We start from the raw sequence: 27,843 nt of genomic DNA, 5'->3' as shown, positions 1-27,843 counted from the left end.
ATAACTTCTTCTAAAATTTCTTAAAAGAATAAAAAAATCATAATTTGATGGTATTTTAACTTCTACTTGATGAATTAAGGTTAATATTACCTCAAATAAATCATCAATTGTTATATATTTCTTTAAAAAAAATTCTAATAATTAATATTCATATAGAATATATTTTAAATTTTAAATTTTATTAATTATTAAATAATAGAATTATTAATTATCCGACGCGGAACGAAGTTGGTTCTCTCAATTTTCTATTAATTATTAAAATTATTAATTTATAGAATATTAACTATTAGAGGGTCGATTATAATAGTATTATGGTCAAATGATATAAAATCAAAATAGTAAATCATAGCTGAAAATTTCAATTTGTTTTAGTTTTATATAACGAGAAGCTTGTTTGATATACTTTAAAAGAGTTTAAATATTAATTAAAAAGAAATATAAGTGAAGCACTCAAATAAGAGATTGAGAACAGTTCAAACACCATTTTACTAATTAAAATAAAAGTTTACTTTTAAAAAGTTCTCTCTGTTTTCTTTTGTTGTAACCAAGTTCCTGTTTAAGCTAATGCCCCTAATAATGTATCTGTTTATGCAAGTTAAAGATGAGTTCATTAGCTTAAGACTGGTGACATTACAAGTTTACAACAGCTAAATGAATAGACAAAATAACTAGGTTAAATCTTTTTTCTTTAAGTGTCATAACACAGATGTTCCTTCTTCCAAGCTTTTAGGTACCTTTGGCGAATGCGAAAGATATGTGTCCAAGAAAGCGTTACATCAATAACGGAACGCTGCTTGATTATCTAGAGAACCAACGGTTAGGTAATCAGCCAGCCATTTCAGTATCTATAGCCATTGGCTTCTCTTCAGAAGCATATGCTGTCTCTGCGGCTGCTGGCTTTGCTTCTGTCGCTGCAAAAGGACTTCTCTTTGAGAGGCAGATTCTACTTCCATTGACGAAGGCCGTGGAGGAGAGACTGGTTGCACCATAACATCTCGGTATGCAGCTTTGAATCTGCCTCGAAGAACACAACCACGGATGCATCTTCTCATTACAAAACTTAAAACAGATCTAAGTAAAACATGCTTCTGTTGTATATTAATTGACTACCGTATAACATTTCAAATAATTCACTAAGAGGTCAAATGATCAACCCAAAAAATACGAATCAAAATTGGATAATATCAGCAGTTTGACAAATATGTCCACCTCCCGGCCAAAAGTACTCGAATTAAAAATTCATCTCCAGATGTATAAAAACTCTTCAAGTTGCTGCAGTTGCCAAAACAAAAAGCACCAAAAGAAAATTAATTTTACTGAATTGCTCCATTATCCGGTAAATTTGTGCTCATAGAGAAACAAATGTGATGGAATAAAATAGATACCTTTGGTAGGATGTTCATCTTGAGGCTTCATAGCTGGGAACAGTAGAACCTCCTATCCCAACAAAAATACCAATTCGGTGAGCAACCAGTGAAGTTACATTTTCATCCTACCACAGACAGAGATGCGGGACAGATAAACATGAGGGGTACACAAAACGAACCTTGATATTCTGTGAATCGCTTAATATCATAGCTAGTCTATCAATGCCCAATCCCCAGCCACCAGTTGGAGGTAAGCCATACTCAAGAGCAGTGCAAAATGCTTCATCAAAAGCCATAGCCTCATCGTCACCTGATTGCCGGTCCTGATATTAAGAGAGAAGATAAACTTTCAGACACAAGTTCGAGACATTTACTGAAATTACAAACTTCATAACGATTTGAGATACCTTGAGTTGATCAGCAAATCGCTCACGCTGTACAACAGGGTCGTTCAACTCCGTGTATGCATTGCAAAGCTGAGATGTTAAATATCATGAAGGCACAAAATAAGGAACCAAGGAAAATGAAGAGGAAAAAAGAAGCAAACATATCTAGAAGTTCAGTGACACCACCTCATGCTTGTTTACAAACAATTCAAAACGTTCAGTCAAGCCTGGTCTTGATCTATGCCATTTTGCCAAAGGACTCATGACCTCGGGATGATTGATGATAAAAGTGGGATTAACGCAGGTTTCCTCTAGAAAGTGCCCAACCAGCTGTAAACACCAAAGTACAGTAAAGATTTAAAAATGGTATGAACCTGAAATTGCTTCACATAGAAACTTTAATGGCCAACATCATAATCATCCAACAAAGGACCTAGCCTATCCTCATAATGGCAATATTTCAAACTTAGTGAAAGTCATTACCATATTATTATATTTAGCAAATGTCGTGAACAAGTAATTACAAGTACCAGACCAGCATCAACGTCTTTTGTTTGGCTATCATACTACACACAGCTAGTTAATTACCGTCACCAGAGCAATCTTGCACAAACACATGAAAAAGAATAGAATAAGAAATTGTTCCTTATGTGTGGTTGAGTATCTAAATTGCACTGCAAGAGGTCAGGTTCAAACTTTAATATTTATAGTTGTTGAAGGTGTAAGTGCATCAAGGCACAAAGGGGTCATAGAAAGAGCCACACATCTTTTGAAAGGCACCAAAAAAGAAAAAGAAAAATAAGAATTTTACAAAGTAAAGGTAATAAAAGAATGCATCACCGTTTTAAATCCAAATGAAAACCAAGCACAAACTATGGTATAAAGTTTTCTAAATTCGAACTTAGAACTAATACCACCATATTGAGGTACAAGAAACCCGATCATAGTCGTTTTCCTAAGTCCTACACTCCTACTACTAAATAATAAGAATCAATTATTTTTATTTTATTTTTTTCAATTATTTGTGAGATGATCAAGTGTTGATCCAATTTACTTTAATAAAAATAAAATGCCGGATGTTGTAAAGGCACACAGAGATGCCTTTGTGATCTCACCTGCCTCTTTGTAGGCAAGGCAGTAGCTCGAACACCTATGACTCTAGTAAGGCCCCCCTTTACCAACTATATTAATTACCTTTCCCATTTAAGAATTAATCAAAAGTAGAATAACAAGAAAAAGAATAGTAAAATGGGAAAGCAAGCATTTGCTGCAAATTTTGGGGACGACTGCATAGTAGACAACTTTATGATCCAATTGCCAAGGCTTAAAATAATATAGAATAAGTAGAATCTCATACATGCGATGAGATGTTACTTAAGCTAACAGCAAGCTACCAATATAACCCAAATAGAAACAAAGTATAGTTGAGCAGCTATGTCAATACAACTATCCAAATAATGATTTATTTGCCTATGAATTTTTTCTTGTTTTCACAGGCTGCGCCAAATAGCATCCTCAATGATAGCAGATCTGGCCCCGAATTAATTGTTCATAAACTTTGTAGTTTGATTCAAGAGAATATTAAAAAAAATAAAACAGAACCTAAAATAACAACAGAAGCAGCAGTAACAATAATAATAATGATAATAATAATAATAATAATAATAATAATAATAATAAACGGATGAGGAATTACTTTATCCAACAGGCGGGTAGTTGTTTGTGGAGGAGGACACTTGACCTCAAACTTCTGACATGCAGAGGCAAGATACTTATTAGTTTCATCACTGGCAAGGTCCTTTGGTATGTTTAGATTAGCCATCTTTTCCAACTCCTCTATCATGTCAATTCGTCTGCATAGGTGAATCTATTAGTAGGTTGAAACCACTTTAAGAACTATGGGATTATGATCAAACCAATAAAACATAAGAGCAATAATATCCAACAGACCTAAAAGGTGGTGTAAAGTCAATCTCAATTGGATTATCTTCAAGCCCATTAGCGTGATATTTAATCTTGTAACCACCCGTAAGCTCCTGCACCATTCCTAATTTGAACAAGAAACCAACAAAATAATCCGACATGATCACATTTTTTCCCCTACTTTTCCCTCAAATGTGAAACCAATGAAAATAACATGAAGGACAAAATAGAAAAACCTTACCACTCAATAATTTCTCAGTTAGTTCCATCAAGTCATAGTAGTCAGCGTACGCCATATAGAACTCACAGGTTGTAAATTCAGGATTGTGAGTCAAATCAATACCCTCATTCCTAAATTGTTTACCGATCTCATATACACGTTCAAGTCCACCAACAACCAACTGTTTAAGGTAAAGCTCAGGAGCAATGCGCATAAAGAGCCTCATGTTCAGATCATTGTGATGAGTCACAAAAGGGCGAGCAGCAGCTCCCCCAGCAATCATGTTCATCATGGGTGTCTCAACCTGTTGATGGAAGTTAAGATGATCAGCAAGAAAAACGTAGTAAATAATGCAGGAAATAACATAACGGCAACACACAAAAATTATAGCAAAGCATATTACTAACCTCTGAGAAATCAAGATCGTCAAGAAAGCTTCTAATATATTTAATGATCCTTAATCTTGTCTTGAATATCTGTTGAACCTCCTGATTCAACATTAGATCTAGATAGCGTTGACGATAACGAGTTTCCTAGCACCACAAAAAGAATAAATTAATGATAAGAATGTGAAGGGAATGCAGAAACTGTAACTGAATGAGAATGTTGATTCTCGAAACAGCAAACAATGCAACAATAATTTATTGTCAAAGTTCCGCTTCTAAAGTTCAAAAAAAAATAAAAAATTAAAACAGTAGCCTCAAACATATCTTAAGCGATCTTTTAAAGTTCTGCAGTACATCTGCATTGATGACAAAGAAAAACTTTCATCATTTCTTCAAGTTGATGATCAAGAGGACTTGTGAACCATTTATAAAAAAATAAGAAAAATAAGCTGTGTAGTAACAATCATCAATTCCATTCAAATTATATTTCCATTGCAGCCAATACCTGATCTTTTAAAACATATGCATCAGGATTCCTGGCACATCCTGCGACCCAAGTATTGGCATTGCCTCCACTAGGACTGGCCTTCTCATTTGGCATCATATAAAGACAATGAGATAAAAGCACAAAGGATGTTGGAAAGATGGTAAGCTCTCCTGTTTTAGTTTTTCCTGGGAGAAAGGAAGAAGCCAACAGGTTAGATGCAACGAAGAAACAACAATAATACACAACATTACATTAAGAAAGTAAATATTATACTGTCTGCATCAGACAAAAAAATATTAATTAACATGGCATGTGCACAAACAGCCAGCTGAGATTACAACTGTTTTCCGGCTAAATTAAGGGAGCAGCAATATAACCAGCTCTAGATACTGTAATTTTATGCTGCTCAAAGCAGCAAGAAGACACTCTATCTATTTGATTGATAAGTACACAAATGATACCAACAAAACAATGCTACCTAGAGGGAGGACATATTTTCACACATTCAACCTGATTAGTCTTATTAAAATGGGCATACAGCACTACTGTAAACATAAGTTTGGTTGCTATAAATAAAGTATTCTCCTAAATTAAGAAATGATAATGCATCACGTCAACGAATGTTAAAGCTCACAAGGTCCTCAAAAATATATTAAAGACACTTTCCGATCCTATTTCAGTTTCCATGTGGGGGGGGAAGCAAATCCATGCACACACCATAAGTGTATAGTTGTCATCAGAGATTGAGAACATGTGTTTGATTGCTAGGATTCTCCTAAATTTGTTACTGCCAATAAATGACTTAAGTAGCAATTTGCCCCTTCAACTTGTAAGCATTGGGAAAATAACACATAAATTAACTTTGTGGCAAATCAATACATAAACTTGATGATTATTAGCCCATTTTGGCAAATTAACTTACAAATTAAGGGGGCAAATTGCCAATTTAAGAGACAATTAACTTACAAATTAAGGGGGCAAATTGCCAAAATGGGACAAATTGCTCATAATCACCAAGTTCGTGTACTGATTTGCCCACAAAGTTAATTTATGTGTTAATTGCCCATTACTTACAAGTTGAGGGGGCATATTGCCAGTTAAGTCGCCAATAAATCATCTAACAACACTACAAAGCTCCCATTCCTATCTCAATTGCCAAGAAAATAGATGAATAGGGGAGTAAACTGCAAAATAGTTTTCTAGGCACTTTTCTGCAGATGCAGGCTATAGCAAAAAATACAATTTGGTTCAAACGTCTTAATTATTTTTCCATACCCATTCTCCAGCTTCCAAAATTAGCAAAATATTCTGAAAACATCTAAATATTGTTTGATGTGATTTCAAATATCATTTTCTTTCCTTTGGTTTTCCCCTTGAAAACAAGAAGAGTGTTTTTGCATTACCCTGTGTCCAGCCCATTCACGCGATGTCATTCACACTACCATTTCAAGCCACTATCAACCAATTTACTATTATGTTTCTTGAATGTTTACTCATGCAATTGCTACTCATGTCCTCCCTATAAAATCTTTATAAGGCACACCTTAATTGAGTGGAAGGATCCGAAGAAAATTTACTAGATCTTAAATAAAATCTGGAATTGAAAAGAAAAGAAATAGAAAATAATAGTAATAGAATTAGACATGTTCTGCAACTGACTAACAATGTATAATAAGTGAACAAATAGTCAAAAACAAAACTCTTTTGAACCTGGAAAGCCAGTGACACCAACAATATCACCACGCTTCACATTTGAATGGTACTTAAAAAACTCAGTGTCGTCCATGCCTGATTTGCTAGAATTACAAAAACAAAAATTATATTTCAGTCCAAAAAGAAACAAAAAGAAAGGCTGTACTAGAATGTTCAATACAAAAATCATGAGAATTTAATCAAAGAAATTCATGACAATTAAGCCCTTTTAGAAACTCAGCATATATAAATTTTGAGGAAAGATCAAATGGCAATAATTAAATACCTCATATCGGCCATGACTTGGACCTTACCACCACGGCCATGCAAATCATAAAAGAAAAGCTTTGCAGAGGAAGACCTTTTCTTCATGATCCGTCCTAGCGGAAAGGGGAAAAAGTTTTAAAGGTGCAAAAATATCATATCCTAAATATGAAAAGGATCGTAGATTATGTGTACCAGCCAAAGACTCAGAGACATCCTCAAGATGCTCTCCATTGCTTAAAGTTCCATACTTTTCTGTGTATTCTCCAATTGACAAGGTAGCAAAGAATTTATGAGGATAAGGGTTTCTTCCCTTAGCCTTCTGGGCAGCCAGGTAAGCTATCCGGTTCTCAAAGAATTGCTGCAAAAGAAGTAAAATCAGAGGAAAAAATTTTCAAAGGAGGTGAATCATGCTTTTACCCATCAAGTCAAAGTGAAGGATATGACATTCTCTAATGATATTAAAACAAGAAAAGTCATCATGCCAGAATGTGAATAGGATCATACTGTTGGGTCAATATTGTCATCATCAACTGCTGCAGATTTCTGACCTTGAGCATCGCCTGCAGTCTGAAAAGCATGAAAGTAAATGTTCAACAGTTCAATGTAACTTCAAAACTAGTAACCGATATAACATGAAAACATAGTATAAATGTTGATTAGCAGATCTTTGCACCATAAAAACTGGCACAAATATCTGCAGTTATGGTCTAAACTAGTAACTCGAATGCTAAAATCTAAGCAGTACAAAAAGTTTGACATAGTTGCGTATCCCATTTTGGTAACATTTCGAAAAATCGCGAAAACTCATAGGAAACGTTTCGCTAAATAAAAAAAAACCTAAAAAATTCTCAACAAATAATTTTTTTAATGAATTATTCACAATTTTTATCATTCATATTATCTACAATAAATCTTATTTCTTATTTTTGTGGGGTTTAAGAATGTTCAATTAATTTTATCAATTACCATAAATGTATAAATAAAAGTTAACATATATATATATAGCATTTTATAATATTTAACATTATTAACATATCCCAATATTTTTATTATTTACGCATTTCCAGTCCTTTATTTTAGAGAAATGCTGTTTTCCCGTGTCGTTTTGTTTTCGGTTTCCATTTCCGAGCTACTTAGGCTAAAAACACAAAAAGCAGCAAAGAGCTAATAACTCATTGATGAACAAAAAGAAAAAAACCATTACCAGCTTAGCCTTCTCTGCTTTCTCGGCTTCCTTGCGACGTCGCTCTTCCTCCTTTTGTCTCATTTTAAGTTCCTTTTTCTTAGCACTGATCACAAATACGCATCAATAACCACAATTCAAAACATAGATTATGCATTTCGTTTAATCAGTCATTACTATGAAACATCCCAAATGAAATTAATCCCTAAGATCAGCGAATTGGCAGTCATTTTACTGAACTGAATATAAAAAAAAAACACGAAATATAAACAACAGAAGCACAAACTTACTTCTTGCTCATTTCAGTTGATTGGGAGTTATCTTCCGCCATTGCTAAATTAGAAACAGCTTTGGCTGTTTCATCCACAGAACCTTCCATTTTTGCCCAATTCAAATTTTTCACTTCGTTTTTTTCTATTCTTTTCAACAGGATAATAAAGCTTGTTAGCGACAAAAAAAATGGGATGTAGAATGTGGCGTTATCTTCAGTTTTATATTTTAAGATTAAGGGGGCTAGGGTTTATGTGTTTTTCTTCAGGTGCTAGCAGTAGCAGCCTGCCCAATTTTTAAAGAGAAAATTAGAGAAATACCTAAATAAGAAAATAATTAGCAATTACCTACCATAATATTTGGACTTGATTTACCTACCTACCCGTGTCAGCTAATTAGTTTTATACCCTGCTTTATTTATTTTTATACCTAAAAATTACTCCACTTGTTTACAGTGTCTTCTTCTTTTTCTTCTTTTTCTTTCTCTTTTTTTTTCATCTTTTTCAGTTTATTTTAAAAAAAATAGCAAATCAGCAAATCAAATCTACTCTCCAGCTCATGATAACATTTTAGAAAATTAATTTATGTGATTTTATTACTATTTTTAAAAGTTTTATTACTAGTTTCAAATTTATTTTCCGATCCGCTCGAATTTTTAATTCAATCAAATCGCTTCAAATTTCACTTGGAATTCAAATCCAACGATCATAACTTTCTCCAAAAATAAAGAAAACTGATAGTTTTTTATTTATTTGTTCTATTAAAAACGGGTTCTAACTGTTTCAAACACAGTTTCAAATACAGTTTCAAACAGTTTCATACAAATTTTAAAAGACATATTTATTATCATTTAAAAAAAAATTTACAATAGTTTTAAACAGTTTACAAGTGTATCAAACAGTTTCCAAAAAAACAGCTTCAAACAGTTTACAATCGTTTCAAACAGTTTATAAAGGTTTCAAACAGCTTCATAAAACACAATTTGCAACCTTTATCTAAAAACAGTTTCAAACAATTTATAAAGGTTTCAAACAGTTTAGAACGGTTTCTAAAAACACTTTAAAACTGTCTCAAAAATAACAGTTTCCAACCAATTACAAAGGTTTCAAACGGTCTAAAACAGTTTCTCTAAACACACTTTCAAACAGTCTAAAAATAACAGTTTCAAATAGTTTTAACAAAACAGTTTCAAACAGCATAAAACAGTTTTGAAAAAACAGTTTTTAACAATTTCTAAAATTAATTTAAAAACGTTTGAAAACTATGTCAAAACATCATTAATGAAAAAAAACGATTTTTTTCAAATAAAATTGAAAAAAAAAACACTAAAAACCGATACTACAATTAAAACAACATAGAAAGAAGAAGAACAAGAACAAGAAGAAGAAGAAGAAGAAGAAGATGATTCTGAAAAGAAAAAAAAGATCAATGATGGCAATGGCGATGACGGAAAACTTCGTTATTTCTTGAGACGAATTAGGTCGAATTTTTCATAATGGATTCTTCTTTATCTTGAACTTTTGGATAGAATATGTTAAGAAATTTCATTAAAATGAAAAAAAAAACGTAAAAAAAATTACAGAGAAAGGAAAGAAGAAGAAGAAAAAAGAGGGAGAAGAGAAGAGAAGAAAGAGAAAAGGAAGAAAGAGAAAAAATAAAAAAATAAAAGTGCACATGTGTCTTACATGAGTGGAGTAAAAATGCTAATAAGTTAAAATTCTAATTGGGGTAGAGATAGAAACACTACAAAAAGAGAGTAAAAATATAAATTTTCAAAATTGAGATATTTAAAACAAATAAATCTAAAAACAGAGTATTTTGTGCAAATTCCTCATTTTTAAAAATTGCTAATACACAACTAAGAAAGTTTAGAGCATTTCAAATGGTATTTTTTAAAGACTTAATTTATTTAAAAAAACCCTATCTTGTATTTTTTTTTTCGTTTATACCTTAATCTTGTAAAAATACCATATGTACCCAATTTTAAGTTTTTATGTTTTATCTCTATTCAAAAGCATTAAATTGTACTCTTTTCATTTGAAAAAGAGTTTAAAACAATCTTTCATTTTTATCTTATATACTAATTAGATATTAAATGTTATTAATAGTATAAAAATACCATTTTCTTTAAAAAAATAAAAATAAATAATAATTTTTTAAAAAAATATTTCCGATTTTTTTTAAATTTTTTTATTATTTTATAAAATTTAAAAAATTAATTAATTATTTGGATGTATTTGATTATTTTTAAAGTTTAAGGATTTATTTGTATTTTTACAAATAGAAAAAAGTATGTTTTAAACTCTTTTCTAAATAAAAAGAGTACAATTTAATGTTTTTGGGTAGGGATGAAACATAAAAACCCAAGATTGGGTACAAATGATGTTTTTATAAGGTCAGGGTATAAACGAAGAAAAGTTGTAAGGTGGGGATTTTTTAAAAAATTAAGCATTCTTTAAAATAAAGAGCATCTTTTGTAAAATAAAGAGCATCTTAAAAAGATAAAGAGTGATATTTAAAATTTTACTCTAATAGACTCTTTAATATCAGTTTTTTATTGTATATAATTTTAATAATTAATAATAAAATAAAAGTATTAAATAATAATATTATTAAATTAATTGCCGCTCTAATATTAAACTTTATTTTATTTTGTTTTCATATAAAATATTAATAAAATATTAAATATTAATAAAATAATTTTTATTTATTCAATTTTTTATTCATTTATTTATTCAGTTTTTTGACTAAAAGTAAAAATATAATATTTAAAATTAAAAATAACCACCTTATTTTTTAAAATTTAAAATTTTACTATTTGAAAAATGAAGTAGAGAGTGAAAATGGCTCTCTACATGTGGAGAGCCATTTTCACTCTCTACTCTAAATATAAAGAATAGAGAGTCCAAATTTATTGTCAAACTCTCTAATTTAAAGAGTTTGACAATTTTAGAGAGTCTACTGGGGATGCTCTTACACGACGAACATGACACGCCTAAAACGATTAAATTATTTTTAAAATTAAGATTCAATAATTCAATTGTAATCAATATATTTAATTTTAAATTGTGGTAATTTCCTAAAATACATGTTTTGATAACTTATTTACACCTTTACCTGACAAATTTTGATTTTTCCTTTTTATCTTTTTTTATTTACAAAAAATAACTTTTAGTTTTTTTAATTTTAAAAATACCTTTTTTTCGGTTTCCGATTTCGGTTTTCGGTTTTCGGTTTTCGGTTATTTCGGTTCGATCGACCGAACCGACCGACAGTTTTTTTATATAGTGTAAGATTAGTGTATATATAGTGTTAATTTTATTTTTTGTAGATTTTTTTCTGAAATTTTTTATTTTATTTTTTATAGTGTATAAGTAGTGTATCTGTTTGCACCGGCCCAGAGATTTGGGTAGAAGGTGATGGACTCAGAAGTGACGAAACCCAAAACTTGGTGAAAAAGCTGAATGGGGTCATATGGGATTTCAGCCCAATAGGAGCTATATTTATTTTAGCCTTTTTTATTTAATTTCTTTTGTTAATTAGGAGATGGAATCTCATTAGAATTAGGACTCTTTATTAGGGTTTGTTCCCTATAAATAGCTAGTATTATTGTATTACTATTTTCATCAACACATCATTAATCAAAACCAAAGCTCAGGCTTTTTATCCCAATTTCCGGATTGAATCTTAGTTTAGGAGTAGAATTGATATTAATCTCGCTTGGATCTCAGGATTCCCATATTAATACTGTTAGTTTAATCGAACGGCGGCAACGTCATTCACAATTTGGACAACGTCACTTGAATTCGGGTTACGTCACTTGAATTAGGGTTACGTCATTCAAATCCTGTTTACCTCATCTAGAATTACCCCGGTTAAAGCATCAGTACCTAAAGTTACCCATTAATAAATTCAAAGGTTTGAGCAAGGTGAAAATCTCGTGAACATCTTTTGCCGACTCCACTGGGGACAGTTTATGGTCAGCACAAAAATCGGAGTTTTTTCAGACGGTTACAGGGAAACTCGGTCTCAAAGCCGAGCCAAACTTCAAAGGAAATTCGGAGAAACATAGCAACCAGATCCAGAGATCATCACCATCATGGCGAAAGGAGATAAGCAGCCACAGACCAAAGGGGTTCAGAATACGACACCTGAGGTGATTTCTGCAAGCAACAAAGCCATGGAAGGCGATGACGTGGAGAAAGATTTCGATGAATTTTCCTGAGAAATACCACCCACTCGCCCGTCGCTATCTAGGGCCGATTTTACCATTATGAGAGACGAAATAGCTCAGGAAAATCGGCAGATGTTTGACGGAGCGATGCAACAGATGTCCAACGCCTTCAAGGGGATGTTGGCCGACCAGGCGGTCGTTCAGCAATCAATCGTGAAGAACTTGAGCAACTTGACGAGCTCAATGGACAATCTGGGAAAGATCTTTTCGGGACAATCAGTGACCGATCAAAGTTACCGTAGGGCCGATTATACCTCGACAGCGCAAAGAAATGGCGGTCTTGGTAGTACGGCCGATGCAGGGCATTCACCGAGTAAAACCGGTTTTACTTATGGATCGGTACGGTTGTTAACACGCCCAGAAGGAGACACGGGGGTCAAGGCCGATCCATCCTCATCAGGAGCCGGGCGATTTCAAGGGGGCGATCCATCCGGTACCGGAGCAGCACGGCACCAGGGCAATGATCCGCCTGGTTTAGGAACCGGAAGGTACCAAGGCAACGACCAGTTGCCAGGGCAACAATACCCGAACCAGCAATCGCCGCAGGATAACTTCTACGGTAGAAACAATGCCCCCATAGGAGAAAACAACTTATATAGTCGGGGGCAGTTGCTAGATGAACTGGAAAAATTAGGGGTTGACGTCAGGCCGATGCCTAGGCCGTCATCTATGAAGCCGTACCCGGATTGGATTGATAAACTATACCCATTCCCTAGGGGTTACAAAGTGCCCGAATTTAGTTTATTCTCAGGAGAAGAGAAAAGTCAGTCCACGGTGGAACACATCGCAAGATTTTCTGTTCAATGTGGAGAAGCAGGGGCTCACGACTTCTGGAAACTGCGTTTGTTTGCCAGCTCCCTCACCAAGGTATCATTCACGTGGTACTCCCATTTATCGCCCAACTCGGTCGATACGTGGAAAGACTTGGAGATAAAATTCCACGAAGAATTTTACAGAGCGCCACCCGACGTTACTTTGGCCGATCTTGCAAGGATTTCGCAGCTACCTAGTGAATCTGTTGAGAAATATATCGGCCGCTTCCGGAATTTAAGGACAAGGTGCATGACGCACATATCCGAAGGGGACTGCGTGCCGATGGTCGTGAAAGGAATGAATTTCGCCATGCGGGAACATTTCGAAGGCCACCGATTTCGAGATTTGTTTGAACTCACCAACAGGGTTACAGGTTACGAACGGCTGCACCATGAGAAGGAACAGAGGCGAGGTTCTTCGAAAGGGACCTATTACCGCGATCAGTTGGACATTGCCGTCGTCACCGATAGTGAGGACGATTCATCTGACGACGAGATATGTATGGCCGAGTTTCTTGGAAAGAAACCGACGGAATGCGCAGCGTTAAGGAAGCCGAGATATGTGAAGAAGAATAAGATGGCGGTCATCCAAAAGGAATATTCGTTCGACTTGACAAAGGCCGACGATATATTTGACGCCTTGCTAAAAGACGGGCAAATCTCCCTATCCGAGGGCCATGTTTTACCGACAAGCGAGGAACTGGTTGGCAAAGACTACTGCAAATTCCACAACTCGTGGAGACACAGCACCAATAACTGCGTAGTGTTCAGAAACGTAGTCCAAAAGGCGATAACTGAAGGGAAATTGTTGTTCCCATCCAGGAGGGAGGCCGATGCAAAATGCGTTTCTATCAACTTGATTCGGCCCAATTTGGACCAAGTGTTGGGTATCGGGAAAGTTTTGGAGAAATGGAATGCTAAGCGACCTCGGCAAAGAGTAGCAGTGAATAACGTAGCGAGGCAACATCGAATGACCAAACCAATTGTATCAGAGCCGATTTGCCAACATTGTCAGCACTGCCAGAGCCGCCCTGAGACCGAATACGTACGGAAATCGGCCAGGACAAATCCAAAAACCTTTAAACCAAGGTCCCCCACCAAGGAATGGCAACAACACATGCCATCTGGACAGAAGGGAAAATCGGTTTTCAAAAGGGTGTTCAGGCCGACGGAAGAGACCCCTCGTATGACGAAGACACAAAAGAGACGGATGCAGAGATTGCGACAGGAGTCGTGATTGATCGCCGCAGAGCCCAAATCGGCACCAGGGAGCCGAGTGCCGGTCAAAAATCGTTTGTCCACTACCGCATCTTCTCCCAGGATTAAAAGACCGATTCAAGAAAGATTGGGGGCAGCTAGGGACGATCCAGAAGCAACCCAGGGCAAACATAATCGGTCGGAAGCCGAACCCTTCGAGGCACAAAAACGAAAACTTAGGAAAGTTTGGGTGGAGAAGAAACGACATCAGGACGATGAACTCATTTCTCATACATCTGCAAGGGATGAGAAATCACCAAACGGCGACAGACAATCTTACAAGGATGTAGTCCTGAGCCACGCAGACGGCCAGTTGAAGGCTTGGGTGCCTGTGAAGAAAGAGGTAGTCGTTGTACACCAAGGGGGGAAGCTCAAAGCATGGATTCCTAAAAGCGATAGCCGAAAAGAGATCCAAGTAGTTACTCTTCCAGATTCTTTTAGGAATAAACCGTGACAGAAGTCAATTTTGGATGGAGATGTTATAATCCCGGACGAGAATAGTGCTGACGCTTCGGCAGTTGTTTCTTTAAGCAAACCGCCGGCAAGAATGACAAGGCATATCAGGCCATTGTATATCAAAGCTGAGGTAAATAGCGTCGCCATTGGAAGAGTGCTAATTGACAATGGCGCAGGAGTAAACATCTTACCTTCCCGGATGCTCAAAAAGTTCGGAATAGAACGTCACCAGCTAGAATCCACTGACGTTTATATGACAGATTTCGCCGGAGGCGAGACCCCCGCCGAAGGGTACATCACCCTAAAGATAAAAGTTGGCCGAGTCGAGACCGAAGAAGGTTTCTTTGTTGTTAATGCTAGGAGCAATTATAATGTGTTACTCGGCCGAGACTGGATTCATTCCAATATGTGCATCCCATCAACCATGCATCAGATGCTGATATTATGGCGAGAGGCTGGAGAGGCCGAGATAGTGCAGGGTGACCCGAGCCCTTTTGGTGAAGATAGCAACGTCTTAGAAGCTATGATGTATGATGAGCAAGTGAGGAACATCCAATCTTTAAGTCATCGAGATACGAACAGTCCCAGGATCCTCATCAACGCGGATCGGCCAACAGACGTTACCCTCGGGGGCAGCGGCCGATCCACCATCTTGCAACATTCTGATGAATAGACGACACACAGAGTTGCGAAGGAAGGTTCATAACTTAGCACTCAGTCACGGGGTATTATCCGCGGAGTGCATATACGAGGACCAGGATCAAGACCCTACCGGTACCTTGAGAATAGAAGATCTCAAAATAGCCACCGGGAAGTTGGGAGACGATCCAGCCCAAGTCCAAGACGCGCTCTTAGAGGTTAATTTAGGGTCAGAAACATCCCCAAAGCCGATATACATTAGCGCTAGCCTCGATGTCACATTTAAAAACGAATTGATCGCGCTTCTGCGGGAATATAAGGATTGTTTCGCTTGGTCATATGCAGAAATGCCGGGTCTTGATAAATCAATCGCCGAACACAAGTTACCCCTGAAGGATGGCTTTCGCCCATTCAGGCAATCTCCCAGACGAATGTCAAAAGAGGTCGAGGAGTTGATCAGGGAAGAGATCAATCGGCTTAAAGAGGCTAACTTCATACGGGAAGCTAAGTACACAGAATGGTTATCCAACATAGTGCCCGTCATGAAAAAGAACGGCAAGTTACGAGTATGCGTCGACTTCCGAAACTTGAACTTGGCGACGCCCAAAGATGAATATCTGATGCCGGTAGCTGATATGCTGATCGATGGAGCAGCCGGGCACAACATCCTTAGTTTTCTGGACGCCCATTCTGGGTACAATCAAGTGCCGATCCACGAAGCCGATATTTCTAAAACCACATTTCGTTGCCCCGGGCCGATTGGTGCGTACGAATGGGTTGTGATGCCCTTCGGTTTAAAGAACGCCGGTGCGACTTACCAACGGACCATGAATAAAATGTTTGAAGGGTTGGCATGTCTAGAAGTATACATCGATGATGTGGTCGTAAAATCACCAAGCAATGCAGCTCACCTTACCGATTTGAAACGAGGCTTTAAGCGTATCCGGACCAACGGTTTGAAGATGAATCCATTGAAATGCGCTTTTGGGGTGTCGGCAGGAAATTTCTTGGGTTTCTTGGTTCACCAGCGGGGGTTGGAGGTAGATAAGAATAAAGCGAAAGCAATAATTAATGCTAAACCACCAAAAACCAAGAACAACTACAGCGGTTGATCGGACAAATAAACTTTCTGAGGCGGTTCATCTCAAACACAGCCGGCCGATTACGCAGTTGGAGCGTTTTGTTGAAAGGAAATAACAACGACCAGTTTGTATGGACCCCTGAGCAACAACAAGTGTTTGATGAGCTAAAAACATACTTGGTGAAGCCACCGATTATGATGCCACCGAAGCCGAATCAGCCTTTGCTACTATATATATCAGCAGCTTCCCAATCTTTGGGGTGTATGCTCGCACAGGAAGACCAATGCGTTGAAAGATCGGTCTACTATCTCAGTAGAGCCTTGACCGATACTGAAATGCGATACTCGGACATCGAAAAATTGTGCCTATGTTTATATTTCACTTGCTGGAAGTTGAGATATTACATGTTGCCAGTTGTGGTTTATGTCCTGGCACAGACCGATGTAATAAAATACATCCTATCCCGACCGTATCTCAGGAATCGGATGGGAAAATGGGCAGTGGCAATGTCAGAATTCACTCTCGTGTATGTGCCTCAGAAAGCGGTTAAAGGGCAGGTCCTTGTCGATTTTCTTTTAGACCACCCAGGGGTCGACATAAAGGAGGGAATCGGCTGTATGGAACTACATCCTTGGAAATTATGGTTTGACGGATCCAGAACAGAGAAGGGTGCCGGAGCAGGAATCGTCATCGTCTCACCCTCGGGGGCACGGTTCACAACGTCTTGTTCTTTGACATTCAAGTGTACCAACAACCAAGCCGAGTATGAAACTCTCATTTTAGGTTTGGAAATCTTAATGGAACTGGGGGCAAAATCGATCCAAGTCTGGGGAGATTCACTGTTGGTAATAAAACAAGTCTCTGGAGAATACAAGTGCGAGTCGAAACTCTTAATCCGATACTGCAACAAAGCTAAGCATCTTATCGGTGGTTTCTCGGATACATGGTTAGAATACACGGAGAGAAGCGATAATATGGAGGCAAATGACCTCGCCCAACACGGTAGCGGTTATAAACCTTGCTATGAGTATGAAGCGATCCGGCGAGATACGCCGAACTTGGTAACCAGAGACGATGCGGTGTACAAAGCAGCCCATTTCGTGTACCAGTTGGATTTTTCTACAGATTGGAGGAAAGAGATAACTAAATGGTTTGAATCGCCAGATATGTCCAACAGAAGATTACGAACTTTGGCCCTCAATTATATAGTTTTGGCCGATGAGTTGTACAAAAAGGGGAGCGACGGTTTGCTTTTTAGATGCATCGGCCCAAAAGAAGCGATGTTGGTCATGGCCGAGGTACACGAGGGAATCGCCGGCGCACATCAGGCTAGTCCACGGATGAGATGGCTGATCCATAAGTATGGATTTTATTGGCCCAAAATGGAGCAAGATTGTATCCGATACTCCCAAGGGTGTGAGCATGCCAAAAGTGCGGTCCCGTACAGCACGTTCCTGCCGAGATGCTACATTCGATAGTTAAACCTTGGCCATTTCGAGGATGGGCTGTGGATTTAATTGGCAAAATATACCCATCATCGTCAAAAGGACACACGTTTGTGATTGTCGCGACCGACTACTATTCTAAATGGGTTGAAGCCATACCATTGAAGTCACCAAGTCAAGAATCGGTCATAAAGTTCTTCAGAGAATATATTATCCTGAGGCATGGTTTGCCAGAGACTATTACAACGGACCAAGAAACTATGTTTACTGGGAGCGATATAACCGATTATGCAAAAGAGATGGGCTTCAAATTGATACGTTCGACTCCGTATTACGCGCAAGCAAATGGCCAAGCTGAAGCAACTAATAAGGCGATTAAGGGTATTATCCAGAAGATGATAGAAGACAACCCGAAACAATGGCACCATTTATTAACAGAAGCCGTTTGGGCGAATCGCACGAGTTAGAAATCGGCTACGGGCACTACACCTTTCAAACTTGTGTATGGATATGATGCGATGGAGTTGACGGTGGCATCTACGAGGCGAAAGATGCAGCACGTCTTGACAAAGGCCGATTATCATGACAAAATGGTTCTCGAAGCTTTAGACTTAGCTGAAGAACGATTATTGGCACTTGACCACTTAGAAGCTCAGAAGAAAAGAGTGGAACGAGTTTACAACAAACGTGTCAAAAGTAAGAGTTTTCAAATGGACCAGCTCGTCTGGAAAGTCATTCTACCCATTGGGGCGAAGAAAGAAGGACTAGGGAAATGGTCCCCAAATTGGAAAGGACCATACAAAGTTGTCCAAATACTGGGTAACGGTGCATATATACTTGCTGACATAGATGGTCGAGTTCATGATCGGGCCATTAACGCACAATACTTGAAGAAATACGTCCCGAGCTGCTGGGAAGGGGTTGATAGACGTATCTTCGAGAAGTAAGAGGGTAACGTAAAAACATCGGACTCCTGGCCGATGTCTCAACTGGACGGTATTACAATAAATAATCGGAAATAGAGCCGATTTAAATGACTTGTAATTCATAGTTACCAATCTTCAGTGTTGGAGCCTTGTAATTTATATTTACATGATATAAAAAATTTCGGAATACCAGCCGATTTGCCTCCATACCGATATCTATTTGAGTCTAACTGTCATATAAACAATCAGAATACTAGCCGATTATCGTGATATTTCGTATTAAAAAAGATAAACGCGTTGGAAATATGAGCAAAACATGGAATTGATAACAATGTACTTCAAAAATTACAAGTTTAAATTGTTTTGACCGTTGGGGTATTACAAAACCTAGCCGAAATGGCTGAAAAGATCGCCCATAACACTGCGAATGTCGGATAAATTCTTTACTGCCTCAGAATAACGTTTCTCCGCACTAGCGAGTGTTTTCTTCAGCTGATTACGGCGATCCTTCAGGTCCGTCCCCTGGGTAATGAATTCATCCAGTTGTTTCTCCAAGGGCGCGACAATCTCTTCCTCGGCTTTGAGCTCCGCCTGAAGTTCTTCAATTTTGGATTTGAGCTCATCCATTTTGGTGGTGTGAGGGGCGAGTTTGTCCGAAATTTTCTTAGCATTGGACCTTAGAGAGCCAAACTCATCGTCAAGTTTGCGTTTGGTCTCCAGCGATTTCTCGTATGAGGCTCTGGCAGGGTCGGCTTCGTTATAAAGCTTCGTCAAATTCGAGAGTTCCTTCACCACCTTGGTGATTGTCGTCTTGGCCGATTCGGTGACTTTGCTCACATCCTTGACAGCAAGGAGTGCTTCCAATGATGCTTTCATTGATTTAGACTCATCAGGATCGCCTAGCACCTGGACTCCTTTGGCCTTCATCGCCACCATGGTATTCAGATGGAGATCCACGTCAGTTTCTGAATCGCCAGTTTCTGGCTCAGAGCTGGAAGAACTTTCAGTGGAGCCTTCCTCGTCACTCCCAGTATCAGAATCAAAGGCGAGGAGCTTAGTCTGCAAGAAAGGTATGAGTTAGTCTTTGGAGGCATGGGCGATATTTAAAAATTATAAGTAAGGGATGTACCTTCAAAGCTTCGGTACGAGAAATGTTTGGCTTAAGACTCGAGAGGCCAGGGACCGAAACCGTCGCAGCTGCAGACACCGAAGCAGGCGATTCGGCTACGGCTGGGCGATCCACTGAGCCCCCACTCATTTTTATTGAAATTTGAGTGCTGCTGGTTTTCTTCGAGGCTTCATTTTCTCGTGGCTTCAAGGGACTCGCCTCAGGAATAATTATCGGCGGAACGACATCCGATTTAGCCTTAGTGGTTTTTGGTTTCGGCTTCCTGCCTGTCTGCAGTACTGCTGGCGATTTCCCAGCTCTTTTCCTCTTTAGAGGTTGCTCATCTTCTTCGTCCTCAGAAGGAATCGCCCCTTCGATCTCGGCTTCCACTTCTGAAAAGAAAAAAGAGTTAGACGAATTTCGTAAAGTTATAAAGAAAAAATATAAAAGATTCGTTACTTACCAGCAGGGACTTTCAGCTCATTAACAAGAGCGGCGATATCTTTGCAATCACCTGGCACAAAATAACCAGTAAACGTCACCTTGTTATGATGAGACTTCGGTTTTCTATTCGCTAACATATATTCAGAATCTGGTACTAAGGGTGCTTTATAAAGAAAAGGTGGGCGAATATGTTTCTGGAAAATTGGGTAAGGGCGATGTGGATACTTTTTCTCCCATACTTTCCTCCATTTAAGGATATATTATCGCCACGCTTCTCTTCTATGTTTTTCCATTTTTAAGCTTAAAAGAGGGCGATTCGTAGGGTCATACTTGAATTTGTAAAAGCGCTCAAATTTAACGGTTTCAAGGTGATGCTCATAATTACCTTTCCTCTTCTTCTGCTGCGGCACCTGTAAAAGAAAAACATCGACGTGAGTACGTTTTCGCTTCGTTTCAGGAAGTTGAAAAATATTCAGTTTAAGAATTTCGTCTGCCGATAGTCCAAAGTTGATCCCGATTACTATCTCCCACCACTCCTCGAACTCATTTGTAGAAGAAGGGTTTCCGTCAGGAATTGGCAATTCATCTGGAGAAGGTAAATAGGCTTCATGAAGATGGCCGAGGTACCCAACATATCTTGAAGTTGGCAGTGCTGAGCGAGTAAGTCCCTGGTCATTTCTGTCTATTAAGAACGGGCATGGGATCGCCTGGGTATAGCCGAATTGCCTTGACATGTAGTTTGGGCAATAAGCTTCAGACCCACTGTTCTTGAAGTTATTGTCGATCATCAGGTTGCGGCTTGTTAGGGCATTGCACCAGTTTCCCCACCATTGGGAGTAAATGTCTTCATCAACGTCGTTGTCATCAGTTATCTCCCAACCATAGGTAAGCCATTTGGGTGGAAATCGCCAGCTAAGTATCGGACACCAGGTGTTGGGCGATTCACGAGTGTCCAAGAAGTAGGCGATAACGTCTTTGAGATGAGGTAAGGTGATAACTCCTTGAAAGATGGTATATCCGAAACATATGTCTGATGATCGCTCTGGAAGCGTGACGATGTCTGGGAAGTACATGAATAGCCATGCCTGGATCATCCACATCGGCCCACTGGAGCATCGGTGCGTCTTGACTTTACCATTCTTTACCATACTGTGCAAGCATCGGTAAAGATGTCCAAGGATGAACTCGCCCATGTTTAAAGGATGGCCTTCGGCGAGGGCAACGGCGATGCGAAGACACTCGTGGGTAACTCGGAAGGAAGCTGGACATATAATGAATTTGGCGAGAAAGTAGGCTAGAAAAGCAATGTGCTCGTCAGCAGTTGGAGGGAGATGGTTTTGGCCGATGTTTGCTGATAGGAAGTTTTTAAAGCTCTTTGCTGATTTTTCGGGGCGAAGGTGTAAGTTCGGGAGTGTTTGGCAGTTGAGAGGCGATATTCTGATACCGGTTATGTTAACATTGAACATACAAGCGAGATCTAGTAGGGTGATCGACATCGGCCCCCGCCTGAAGCAAAAGGTGTTGGTGGTGTCTGACCAAAATAGGGAAGCTCCAAAGCAGTAGTGTTTGGCGATGGGGAAAGTGTTTTGGCTTATTCCAATTAAATCATACAGGCCGATGACCTTCCAAACATCGTCGTAGTAACCGTGAAGTCTTAGAATCCAACTTTTATAATCGGCGTTGGTACTCGGCCAGTTTCGGAAGGTTTCACCGGTCCATACGGAGGAGTAGTGGAGTTCAGAGAAGCGAGGAGGAGCATGATCTGGGAAGGGAACTGCGGTTTCACAGAGTTCTGAAGGAGTGGTGAGAATCGGACCAACAGAGAATCGGTTGTCATCTAGTTCTAAAATTACCTCAAAGGAAGTTGACGGGGCAGTTGAGCGAACCTCGGCGATTTTGGTTGATGCTTCAAGAACGGCTTGTTCTTGTTGAGACATGTTGACTTGGTGATTCGTGTTGAAGAGTAGGCGATTTAGATCTAGAAAATCGGCAAGAGGTCAATAGATTTGAGAGAATTTCGGGGTCAAAGATTCAGGTAAATCCAAAAAAGGAAAAATTGACTATTTTATATCCGGGAAAAGCGGTTACTGAAGTTCAAAAGTCAAGAAGAATATTACCGCGTGGGCCTTATGGCGTGGAGCGAAGCCCATGTGAGTCTCTAGGCCGAAAATAACAAGCCCAGAGCTGAAACTCTAAGCTTGTTGGGGGCATTGTTTGCACCGGCCCAGAGATCTGGGTAGAAGGTGATGGACTCAAAAGTGACGAAGCCCAAAACTTGGTGAAAAAGCTGAATGGGCTCATATGGGATTTCAGCCCAATAGGAGCTATATTTATTTTAACCTTTTTTATTTAGTTTCTTTTGTTAATTAGGAGATGGAATCTCATTAGAATTAGGACTCTTTATGAGGGTTTGTCCCTATAAATAGCTAGTATTATTGTATTACTATTTTCATCAACACATCATTAATCAAAACCAAAGCTCAGGCTTTTTATCCCAATCTCCGGATTGAATCTTAGTTTAGGAGTAGAATTGATATTAATCTCGCTTGGATCTCAGGATTCCCAGATTAATACTGTTAGTTTAATCGAACGGCGGCAATGTCATTCACAATTTGGACAACGTCACTTGAATTCGGATTACGTCACTTGAATTAGGGTTACGTCATTCAAATTCTGTTTACCTCATCTAGAATTACCCCGGTTAAAGCATCAGTACCTAAAGTTACCCATTAATAAATTCAAAGGTTTGAGCAAGGTGAAAATCTCGTGAACAGTATCTATGGCATTTTGTAGTGTTTTTTGTGGTTTACACCATGAAACACTGCAAATACATCATAAACACTGCAAATACACCATAAACACTGCAAATACATCATAAACACTGCAAATACACCATAAACAATGCAAATACACCATAAACACTGTAAATACACCATAAATATACTAAAACGGCAGAAATACACTATAAATAAACCAAAAATACACTAAAACGTAAATATATTATAAATTTACTACAAATGCACCATAAATCAATTTTTTCTTTACAAAATCAGTAGGATTAAACAAATCTATGAATAAGAGAATACAAAATAAATGATTATATGAATAATAAAACAATTTTATAAACAAAAAATTATAGATCTACAATAATTTATTTACAAAATATTTAAATCATTATAAAAAAACCTAAAAAATTACACAAATCTAAAAACGAGTCGAGAAATCCATAGCGCAAACGGAAGAGACGAACGGATTAGCGCGAACCGAAAAGACGAACGGAAAAACGACCGAAAACGATGAGAAATCAATCGGAAGTAGACGAACGGACGCGCGACTGGAAAGACGAACGGAAAAGTAATCGGAGGAGATAAACTGAAAATTAAATGAAAAAGAAGAAGAAAAGAAGTTATCACATTCCTGTATAAAAAAGGGAGTACCACCTTCGCCCTTCCTGTCTGCTTCTTTTTTGACAGTTGATGTCACATTCCTGTATAAAAAAGGACAGGTTTCAAATTTTACTACTCTTTTATATGTTTAGAAGAGGTACCTTAGACTCATTAGTTAAGGGAAATTATGATACAAAGAAATCTCTGCAAAAACTGGAAATAGTGAACAAATGGAAAGGATAATTCAATTTATTTGTTTGTGAATTTAATAGAATTTATTTGTTTGTGAATTTAATTTAATTTGATTTGATTACAAAGTGTTGTTTGTAATAAGAATTAGAAGAGGAGTATTATATAATTCAAAAGGGTTACACTTGTATCAAATGCTTGCAATGCAAAATATAAAAGATTTAATATGACTTAGTTAGGTTAAGTTTAGGAAATAAAATTAAGAAAGAAAAAATGAAGAAGACGATTATAGAAAATAGTTACATGGAAAAAAAGTTAAAATCACCTGTAGGTGATAGCAGGTCAATGATATAAGTGGTACCTACACTTCAATGGTACTGTATAATAAGCCTTTTTTTAGAATTATCATTTGTTATCACCGTTCTCCCGTTTTCTTTCTCTGTTTCCTAATACTGTTATCACTTATAAATTCTCAACAACAAAAAAACTCCTATCACTTAGTTTTGAAATGAGGCGTACAACAAAATACTTATAAGTTGTTGATCTTCTTTGTTAGCAATTTTCTGTTCCTATATGGCGAAGAGTACAGTTCTTGATAATCCAGGTTAGTATTGATTTTTATACTTTGTTTACAAATTATGATAAAATTAATTTTTTTATGTAATATATTAATTGCTTATAATTCAGTATGGAGATTTTTATTATTTTATTAAACTAATTTTTAAATTTAAGAGTAAAATTATAACATGTTTACTCTAAAAAATTATTTAAATTTAGAGCTTCTAACTTACTAAAAACAAATTCGAAAATAGCAAACAGCAATTTGATTGTTAATTAAGTTTAGAAAAATTAAAGTGAAATACCTTACAGCCTCTATCTTGATTAATTGTATATTGTTAGATTTAAATAAAATAAATACTTCTACAAAATGAGGTTATATTATTTTTAGTATTTATTTTATAATTTATATTAGTATATAATATAAATAGATTACAATTAATAGCACCAATCATCCTTATTTAATGTAATTAAAAAATCACTTATCATAATTTAATAGAGATTTAAATCGTTCTGTTAAACTAAAGTTTGCAATTGAAAAAAAAAAGATTTCAACTATTTTTCAAAAAAATCTTATGAGAATTTCAGATTTCAGAAATGGTGCTAAGAAAGAATAAATAAGAAAAAAACAAAGTCAAAACGTTATTTAAAAAGAATTATAGCTATGATTTTAGAAAATTTGAAATTGATTTTCTTAAGGTTTTTTACTTTATTTATGTATATTAAGAGTTACTTTTACAAAATTAATTTAACGATGTTTAAGTTTATATAAAATTTTATGTTGACAAATAGTAATCATGATACATGTATATTTTAATCTTCAAAATATAATTGTTAATTTATAATTTTAGTACAACTTATATTATAAATGTCGATTTTTTACCATCTATACAAAAGAAAATGTACAAAACAAAATAGAATTTTTTATATATTATATATATATATAGTCTAATAAAATAGTAGAAAACTTTTTTTGAAAAAATTAGATTCATCAAAAAAATATTAGATTTGGCATGTAGAATATCTTATTTTTCCAATTAGTTGAAATAATTTTATTATTATTTATTGTAAATTGTTGCACCGGACGCAGTAGAAAACTTTAAAATTGAACGCATCAAGAGGTAAGTTTCATTAACATTTGCATTCAATTTTGTTTCTTCATAAATGTAATAATAAATATATTTAAAATAGACAGTTAATGAAAATTATGTAAACATAGTTCAATAGATATACAGAAAAACTAAAATAAAATATTAAACAATAAATCAAACCATTTTCAAATTCCTATTCACAAAAGATATAAGTCTTTTGATGGTAAAATTCTAAAATTAATTAATTTCTTTTATAACAGAATATTGTTTATTATGTTGCATTATTTTTAAGAAAAATTAAAAAAATATAATGATAAGATTAATAATAACAATGATGCATGCTCATTTTAGTACTAAAATAGAAATGATATCTATAAGTTTAGGCAACTCTCATACTATCAGTATCCACATTTTCATAACATATTTAATTAACGATGTACAAAATTAAAGCAATTTTGATTAAGCAAATTAAACTAATAAATACAAACTAGCTGCATCTTAAATTATATAAAACAAATTAAATCTAAAAAAATCTAAAACAAATCATATTAAATCATAAAAAAAAATTAAATAATTCTAATTATATTAATTAAATTTCATTTAAATTATTTCATATAATTTAAATTACTTTTGTATAATATGTATTAATTTTTTTAATTGAATGTGTATAGGTCGAGATGGTTTCAACTATACGAACTCCTATTTGCATACGTACCCCCCAACAACGAACTCGGGTAAAGACATGATGAGAACATTGAATAGAATGCGTATGGCTACTAATAAAAAAATTGAACTGCAGGTTACCGAAGTTAATAATCAGATGCAAGAAATTATATTTGCTGGAAATATTATAAATGAAGAAACAACAAACTGTGTTGCTCTGCGTAACACTTTACTAGAAGGTGATAAAATACTTTTTGATTTCGTAATGGATAGTGAAAATCCATTTACAAATTACGCGTCATTTGTAAAAAAAAAAAATACAACAACGTAAAAAACGCGGTATAACAGTGAAATATTATTGGCATAATCACATGATGCGGTCACTGCATATATTAAATATTTCATATAACAACCACTAATATTGATACAACTACGGGATGGTGGTACAAAACATGTCCACAATGTTATAGCGGTATAAAATTGCACCAAGACAGAACATTGTGCAACAAATGTGGTATAGAAAGTGATCCAATCAGCTGGTAAAAGTTTAACGTTGTTAAGTTATATTTATATATAAATAAAATTAATTTATAAATTATTATTGTTTGATTATGGTATTAAAGAATATGACATTAGATTTTATTACCTGCAAGTACAAGTTAAACTTAATAGTTAAAGATAATACCATGGCCAGTTCAGCATCTTTTTTGGAAAAGTTGCGGAGGAATTGATTGGACTTCCTATTCAGTTACTACTGCCACAAACAATCCGTGAACGACATGAACGCCAAACACTTTTTCCAAGAGCACTTTAGAACATAATTGGCATCACAAAGATATTTCAAATGATTATCACCAGACAGGAGGCAGATGCTACAAATCTTACGTTGAAAGTTATAGAAGTATTTCCGAATAATGAATTTGCTGATTATTCTAAACAAGCAATAGAGCCAATTCGTCAAATGTCTCAAACTTCATTAGTATTGACACCAATCTTTACTGAAACTACAGACGAATCATCAAGTAAACGCCTAAAAATAAGGTAAGATAACTAAAATATTACAATACTTTTAATTTTTTTATTGACTAAATAATAAAACGATCTTTATCATTGTTGTGTACAAATAGTATTGAAGACAAAGGGGAAAACAAAGAAAAGAAAGACGAAAAGCCTGAAAAAGAAGAAACAAGCAAGAGTAGTTGTAAAGCAAAAGAACACAAAAAGTAAATAAGTTCCACTGCAACTTAGCTTTGATAAATTACAAGTTTGGTTATTTTGTTGTTTATAAAATATTATGTTTATATGTGTTAAAATTAGAGTTATATATATTGTTGTATAAATAAATTTTGTTATAAACTTTTTTGATGTAATA

At 36.2% G+C, this 27,843-nt stretch overlaps 4 protein-coding genes across 4 annotated transcripts; 3 read left to right on the top strand and 1 right to left on the bottom strand.

The window, feature by feature from the left end:
- Positions 1 to 585: 585 nt before the first annotated feature.
- On the bottom strand, positions 586 to 8,468 carry LOC126660659 (lysine--tRNA ligase, cytoplasmic-like). The gene is made up of 16 exons (XM_050354255.2): positions 8,202 to 8,468; positions 7,933 to 8,017; positions 7,233 to 7,295; positions 6,921 to 7,086; positions 6,748 to 6,841; positions 6,480 to 6,565; positions 4,788 to 4,954; positions 4,304 to 4,429; positions 3,918 to 4,200; positions 3,704 to 3,800; positions 3,450 to 3,606; positions 1,940 to 2,083; positions 1,775 to 1,843; positions 1,547 to 1,690; positions 1,386 to 1,437; positions 586 to 1,272 (listed from the first exon to the last, which is right to left on the bottom strand). The coding sequence occupies exons 1-16, from the start codon at positions 8,288 to 8,290 to the stop codon at positions 1,265 to 1,267; spliced, it is 1,830 nt and encodes a 609-aa protein (XP_050210212.1). The 5' UTR covers positions 8,291 to 8,468; the 3' UTR covers positions 586 to 1,264.
- Positions 8,469 to 15,031: 6,563 nt separating this feature from the next.
- LOC126661890 (uncharacterized) lies at positions 15,032 to 16,691 on the top strand. Its single transcript, XM_050355772.1, has 2 exons — positions 15,032 to 15,481; positions 15,558 to 16,691. Exons 1-2 carry the CDS (start codon positions 15,032 to 15,034, stop codon positions 16,689 to 16,691), a joined length of 1,584 nt encoding a protein of 527 aa, XP_050211729.1.
- A 164-nt stretch (positions 16,692 to 16,855) lies between these two features.
- Positions 16,856 to 18,573, top strand: LOC126661889 (uncharacterized). The gene is made up of 2 exons (XM_050355771.1): positions 16,856 to 18,056; positions 18,140 to 18,573. Exons 1-2 carry the CDS (start codon positions 16,856 to 16,858, stop codon positions 18,571 to 18,573), a joined length of 1,635 nt encoding a protein of 544 aa, XP_050211728.1.
- Positions 18,574 to 18,624: 51 nt separating this feature from the next.
- Positions 18,625 to 19,053, top strand: LOC126661888 (uncharacterized). Its single transcript, XM_050355770.1, has one exon. It carries the CDS (start codon positions 18,625 to 18,627, stop codon positions 19,051 to 19,053), a length of 429 nt encoding a protein of 142 aa, XP_050211727.1.
- Positions 19,054 to 27,843: the final 8,790 nt, after the last annotated feature.

Source organism: Mercurialis annua, linkage group LG8 (assembly GCF_937616625.2).
Source record: "Mercurialis annua linkage group LG8, ddMerAnnu1.2, whole genome shotgun sequence".
Lineage (NCBI taxonomy): Eukaryota > Viridiplantae > Streptophyta > Magnoliopsida > Malpighiales > Euphorbiaceae > Mercurialis > Mercurialis annua.
Note: the sequence above shows the minus strand (reverse complement) of the source record. Positions and strands in the feature narration are given on the sequence as shown.

Bases quoted from the DNA above. Each gene is read 5' to 3' on its own strand.
- LOC126660659 (XM_050354255.2), bottom strand. From the start codon at position 8,290: ATGGAAGGTTCTGTGGATGAAACAGCCAAAGCTGTTTCTAATTTAGCA. The intron at 4,430-4,787 runs GTATTGGCTGCA...TTGTGGTGCTAG, and splicing joins CATATGTTTTAAAAGATCAG to GAAACTCGTTATCGTCAACG. The intron at 2,084-3,449 runs GTAATTCCTCAT...TGGTGTTTACAG, and splicing joins CTACCCGCCTGTTGGATAAA to CTGGTTGGGCACTTTCTAGA.
- LOC126661890 (XM_050355772.1), top strand. From the start codon at position 15,032: ATGACAAGGCATATCAGGCCATTGTATATCAAAGCTGAGGTAAATAGC. The intron at 15,482-15,557 runs GTGAGGAACATC...ATCGGCCAACAG, and splicing joins CTATGATGTATGATGAGCAA to ACGTTACCCTCGGGGGCAGC.
- LOC126661888 (XM_050355770.1), top strand. From the start codon at position 18,625: ATGGAGTTGACGGTGGCATCTACGAGGCGAAAGATGCAGCACGTCTTG.
- LOC126661889 (XM_050355771.1), top strand. From the start codon at position 16,856: ATGATGCCACCGAAGCCGAATCAGCCTTTGCTACTATATATATCAGCA. The intron at 18,057-18,139 runs GTATCCGATACT...TACATTCGATAG, and splicing joins GCCCAAAATGGAGCAAGATT to TTAAACCTTGGCCATTTCGA.